The 6,469-nt window shown below is 44.0% G+C and overlaps 1 protein-coding gene across 1 annotated transcript; it reads left to right on the top strand.

The window, feature by feature from the left end:
• Window positions 1–524: 524 nt before the first annotated feature.
• On the top strand, window positions 525–3,779 carry LOC135543910 (alpha-1A adrenergic receptor-like). Its single transcript, XM_064971226.1, has 2 exons — window positions 525–1,473; window positions 3,247–3,779. The coding sequence occupies exons 1-2, from the start codon at window positions 540–542 to the stop codon at window positions 3,777–3,779; spliced, it is 1,467 nt and encodes a 488-aa protein (XP_064827298.1). The 5' UTR covers window positions 525–539.
• Window positions 3,780–6,469: the final 2,690 nt, after the last annotated feature.

The following is a 6,469-nucleotide window of genomic DNA, read 5'->3' as shown; positions in this document are numbered from 1 at the left end:
TGAATCCCACCTTAGTTTCTGCCATTCCGTGAAAAAGGGCTGGCGCCTGGGAGGATGTCTTTTCTTTTGTTAACTGCTCTCTTTTTCCTGTGTTTTTAGTGGGACTTTTGCTGAATAAAATCATCCCTCCAAGCAAGTTTCTACCATCTCAGTCCCATGGAGGAAGAGACAGCATAAACATATTGGATCTTGTTATCACCCAGAAAGCCCTGCAGCCAAACTCCACAGACAAATGGCACAACAATCAGTGGCAGTGCTGAAGATTTACTATCCTGACCTGTCAATATATTTTTATGTCTCTGCCAAGGACATGTGATTTGTGCACACATTGGCAAGGGCTCCTGCCTCCTGGCATCAAAGATCTGTGATTGATGAGGTAGCAACTTTTGCAGTCTTGAGTCACACAAAGGGGAGATACAAATGGTGGACTCCCAACTCCTGAGCTGAAGTTTGCAAAGTTGGCTTGTGATTTATTAACAGAACATTGCAGTCAATCCCAAAAACATTCAACTAATGAATTAACCATAAACAAAGCCAAAATGGTTCCCTCGGGTGAGAACATAACTTTCCCCGTGGCAGAGAACTGTCTCAACTGCAGCTCCTCTTCCTATGCTGATATGGATAACACTAAGGCTGTGACCCTGGGTCTGGTGCTGGGAGTGTTTGTCATCTTCGGGGTTCTAGGTAACATCCTGGTCATTCTGTCTGTGGTGTGCCACCGCCACCTGCGCTCTGTCACACACTACTTCATCGCCAACCTGGCAGCAGCCGACCTGCTCCTGAGCTCCACCGTGCTGCCCTTCTCTGCCACTTCGGAGGTCCTGGGGCGCTGGGTGTTTGGCCGGCCATTCTGCAGTGCTTGGGCTGCATTGGATGTTCTCTGCTGCACTGCCTCTATCCTCAGTCTGTGTGTCATCTCTGTGGACCGCTACCTTGCTGTCAGCTACCCGCTGCGCTACCCGGCCATGGCCACTGGGCGGCGCGGCCTGGTCGCAGTGACGGCTCTCTGGGGCCTCTCGGCAGCCATATCCGTGGGTCCGCTCTTCGGCTGGAAGGAGCCCGACCCAGAGGACGAGACTGAGTGCCGGATCACAGAGGAACCGGGTTATGCTATTTTCTCTGCCCTGGGGTCGTTCTATGTGCCACTGGCTGTCATTCTGGCCATGTACTGCAGGGTGTATGTGGTGGCCAAGCAGAAGTCCCGGGACCTGAGGGAGGGCAGGAAGAGTGAGGGGGGGATGGTCACGAAGGGCGAGGGAGTGACACTGAGGATCCATCGTGGAAATGCCCCTGCTGTGCCAGAGGGCCAGGAGGAGGAGGGAGAAAAGGGCACCATTAGGCGGAGACGCACCACCTTCGCCCTTATGCGCCTGCTGAAGTTTTCCCGGGAGAAGAAGGCAGCCAAGACACTGGGCATCGTGGTTGGCTGCTTCGTTCTCTGCTGGCTGCCCTTCTTCCTGGTTATGCCCATCGGTGGGTATCCCACAATGCCTTTCCTTGCTCTCTATGATATGTATGTGCTGCTGCATGCCTTTCGTTTGGAATTGTTTGGAAATGAAAAAGAGTTGTTAATATGACTAGATGTCTGTCTAATCAACTGTCAAAGAACAATATCAGAGGGAACAGCATCACTGAATGAATTTGCATTTTTCTCACAAAAATAATCCTTCTAACTGATTTCCCATAGCAGCATATAAACACACATTACTGGATAGAGAGTGATTGCCTCACACTGTGTCGTTTTCTAGTCAGGGAAAGCTTCACTTCCAAATCGCAGAAAAATAAACCCCTCCACTCAACTCAATTGAACTTTAAAATGTAAATCTCCCCCTCTCAATGGAAAAGCACTGTGACAAAATTGAATGGAAATGAATGTATTGATAGAGACTGAAAGACAGGGAATAAGCCACAGGGCCTATTTTCTGCTTTTCCGTTGTTTTAGTTCTGCCACAGCGCACCAAAAACAGTGTTAAGAGTCGTAAGCAAAAGCAACCCTCTATTATACAGCTACAAAATCGCTCTTGTTAGCATGGCCATGGGATGAGTCACTTATAACAATAGTTCAGTAATTTGAAAGATATGACAGGGCACAAATGTTGCATTCTATAATATCTTGAGCGAAGGCAAAAAAATGTGAATGATAGGAAGATTAAGAGGGGCAATATATGACCATATGACGATACATGTTGCCTATAGTCAAAACCAACATTGCCTCAAAGCTGTCATCCACATCGTTAATAACCCCCACAGAATGTGATTAATGAGATGTAGTACACAGTACAGTAGACAGTACAATCCCTAATATTCTTGATTAGGGATTGGAGAGACCTGTTATTCAAGATGAAATGGAGATTGGTGTTGAACTCACCTAATGTAGGTTAGCAGATTAGTAGAAGGCCTGCTGATGGCCTAAAACACTCATTCTTCTGAATCCTCCTCCTTTGGTCCGGGGTGGTGTATCTGAATGCATCCATACTGTGCATTTCTTATCCTACTTTAGAATGCATTTATACACCAGTCCAATATTTAGAATAGTGTATTGATTTATTTGTGTTTTATTGTATACTTAACAATGGAGTCTACGACCTTGGTTACCCCTGTCGAATGCTCGCTATACATGTCTGTTATCTTTTAAAGTACATCAGGAATTAAATTACTGCCATGGAGAAGTAGAGCAAATGAAATGCCAGCGTTGGGTTATACTTCAGGGAAGAAATGAAATGAACAAAAACACTATTCATTATTTGATTCCTAAACCATTATGGACAACAAACATAAAGGGCATGATTTTGTGCTCAGTAAGCAGGCGCCCACAATCACCCTTCCTCTTTCCAAGGCAGCAAAGCATTACTGGAGTTTAGCATTTCACTATGAACAGCACAATATTTCATGCCGACTCTGAGCTGATGCCCCTGAGCTTCTCAGACAGGAATGAAAGAGTTGAATGTTTAAGACATTTAGAGACAAATCCAGGTATGTTGGCTTTACCAAAGTCTAACCTAGAAAGATAACTTACAAAGTGTTAAGTACACAGTGAACATCAGTATGTCTGCAATTGGAACTATAGTGAAATGGTGTGCGTTAATGTGTGAGCTATCTCTGCTCATCTTATTGTTGGTGTTAATACATACAGAGAATGGCCGATAGAACATGCCAATGATCAATGATTCACATAGACTTTGTGAACTTCTGTATGTGTTTAAGTGACAGATCTGTGTGTGTGCTTTCTGTCTGTTCTTTTCACAGGCTCCATATTCCCATCGTACAGGCCACCTGACACCATCTTTAAGATCACCTTCTGGCTGGGCTACCTCAACAGCTGTATCAACCCCATTATCTATCCCTGCTTCAGCCAGGAGTTCAAGAGGGCATTCCTCAACGTTCTGCACGGACGCTGTCTCAGACAGGGGGGCAGGAGCTCCACATCTTTGGGGTTTGCTTTTTCCTATGGTCCCAGTCCTGGTCCATCGTCTCTTATCAGATCCAAGCCTCCCCCTTCCTCCTCCAGCTTCTCCACCAAGCCCTGCCAAGCCCCCTCCCCAGCCTCTCCCTCATTGGGCTGCTGTAGGACCTTCTCTGGCTCCTCTTCCTCAGTGGGGGTGCCAGGCCATACCCACATTGCTCGGGTCCAGAGTAAAAGCCTGCTGAAGGCGTGGTGCTTTGCAGCGGGGGAAAGACCGCCACCATTGGGTGCTCCATGCCAAAGCCCTTCAGCCATTGCTACATGTCAAGCCAAAGTCCATCGCCTCACCATGGGAGCGAAAGGGGAGGCAGTGTGACTGGGAGCACTAAAGGTTGCTGGATAGTAAAGAATCTCAAATTCTAGGAAAATATGTGATTGTAATTGGCGTGAAGTTAAGTCATATCTATAGACTTGCTGGAGTCAGTCTAGCTGTTAACATTAGACTGATGTCTGATGTGTCTTCAGGTTGCAGGGAATGAGAGATAGAACACTGCTCTCAGGGAGAAAGTATCACACCTGGAGGTAGAGATGTACTGTACTGTATGTGCTGTGATGCAGTGTATAGATAGGAATCAAAATGAGAATACACAGTGTCAGTGTCAGAGAACACAAATTGAATACAGAGTACTGAGTTAGTACAGAGATTGAATGAAAACATGTGCTTTCTGATCACTGAAGAGCAGTGGTGGAAAAATTACCCAATTGTCATACTTGAGTAAAAGTAAAGATAACTTTACTTGAGTCATTTTCTATTAAGGTAACAGTCACCTGAGTAAAATTCTACTTGAGTAAAAGTCTAAAAGTATTTGGTTTAAAATATACTTAAGGATCAAAAGTAAAAGTATAAATAATTTCAAATTCCTTATATTAAGCCAACCAGACGGAACAATTTTCTTATTTTTTATTTATTTATAGTTCGCCAGGGGCACACTCCAACACTCAGACATAATTTACAAACAAAGCATGTGTGTTTAGTGAGTCCGCCAGATCAGGGCAGTAGGGATGACCAGAGATGTTCTGTTGATATGTGTGTGAATGAGGCCATTTTCCTGTCCTGCTCAGCATTCACAATGAAAGTACTTTTGGGTGTCAAGGAAAATGTATGGAGTAAAAAGTACAATATTTTCTTAAGGAATGAGGTGAAGGAAAAGTAGTCAAAAATATAAACAGTCAAGTAAAGTACAGAAACCCCCAAAAAACGACTTAAGTAGTACTTTAAAGTATTTATACTGAAGTACTTTACACCACTGTTGAAGAGGAGTCCTTCAGGAAAATGTACATATGTTCAACATTGTCTAATGTCAATATTTATGACATGCTTAACATCTGACGTGCAGTTTTCACAGTGCTTTGTACCAAACAATTTAACATGTGCTCAGTTCTTGTAAAGTGCAGTGCTGCTGGCATGTACAGTGTCTTGCGAAAGTATTCACCCCCCTTGGCATTTTTCCTTTTTTGTTGCCTTACAACCTGGACTCAACCTGGATTTTTGGGGGGGTTTGGATAATTTGATTTACACAACATGCCTAGCGCTTTGAAGATGCAAAATATTTTTTCTTGTGAAACAAACAAGAAATAAGACAAAAAAACGGAAAACTTGAGCGTGCATAACTATTCACCCCCTCCCCCCCTCAAAGTCAATACTTGTAAAGCCACCTTTTGCAGCAATCTACAGCTGCAAGTCTCTTGGGGTATGTTTCTATAAGCTTGGCACATCTAGCCACTAGGATTTTTGACCATTCTTCAAGGCAAAACAGCTTCAGCTCCTTCAAGTTGGATGGGTTACGCTGGTGTACAGCAATCTTTAATGTCATCACACAAATTCTCAATTGGATTGAGGTCTCGGCTTTGACTCGGCCATTCCAAGACATTTAAATGTTTCCCCTTAAATCACTCGAGTGTTGCTTTAGCAGTGTGCTTAGGGTCATTGTCCTGCTGCAAGGTTAACCTCCGTCCCAGCCTCAAATCTCTGGAAGACTGAAACAGGTTTCCCTCAAGAATTTCCCTGTATTCAGCGCCATCCATCATTCCTTCAATTCTGACCAGTGTCCCAGTCCCTGCCGATGAAAAACATCCCCTCAGCATGATGCTGCCACCACCATGATGCTTCTCCACCACTGTGGGGATAGGGTTCTCGGGGTGATGAGAGTTGTTGGGTTTGCGCCAGACATAGCGTTTTCCTTGATGGCCAAAAAGCTCTGACCAGAGTACCTTCTTCCATATGTTTGTCTCCCACATGCCATTTGCTGAACACAAAATGTGTTTGCTTATTTATTTCTTTAAGCAATGGCTTTTTTATGACCACTCTTCCATAAGGTCCAGCTCTGTGGAGTGTACAGCTTAAAGTGGTCCTATGGACAGATACTCCAATGTCCACTCTGGAGCTTTGCAGCTCCATCGGGGTTATCTTTGGTCGCTTTGTTGACTCTCTGATTAATGCCCTCTATGCCTGGTCTGTGAGTTTTGGTTGGCGGACCTCTCTTGGCAGGTTTGTTGTGATGCAATATTCTTTCATTTTTTTTAGAATGGATTTAATGGTGCTCCATGGGATGTTCAAAGTTTAGATTTTTTTTTTAACCAACCCTGATCTGTACTTATCCATAACTTTGTCCCTGACCTGTTTGGAGAGCTCCTTGGTCTTCATGGTGCCGCTTGCTTGGTGGTGCCCCTTGCTTGGTGGTGCCTCTTGCTTAGTGGTGTTGCAGACTCTGGGGCCTTTCAGAACAGGTGTATATATACTGAGATCATGTGACAGATCACACTTAGATTTATTTTACTAATTATGTGACTTCTGAAGGTAGTTGGTTGCACAAGATCTTATTTAGGGGCTTCATTGCAAATGGGGTGAATACATATGCACACAGCACTTTTCCGTACAATTTTTGAAACAAGTAATTTTTTTCATTTCACTTCAGCAATTTGGACTATTTTGTGCATGTCCATTACATGAAATCCAAATAGAAATCAATTTAAATTACAGCTTGTAATGCAACAAAATAGGAAAAA

The sequence above is a fragment of the Oncorhynchus masou genome, chromosome 8, assembly GCF_036934945.1.
Source record: "Oncorhynchus masou masou isolate Uvic2021 chromosome 8, UVic_Omas_1.1, whole genome shotgun sequence".
Classification (NCBI taxonomy): Eukaryota; Metazoa; Chordata; class Actinopteri; order Salmoniformes; family Salmonidae; genus Oncorhynchus; species Oncorhynchus masou.
The sequence above is the reverse complement of the archived record's forward strand: the minus strand, read 5'-3'. Positions and strand labels throughout refer to the sequence as shown.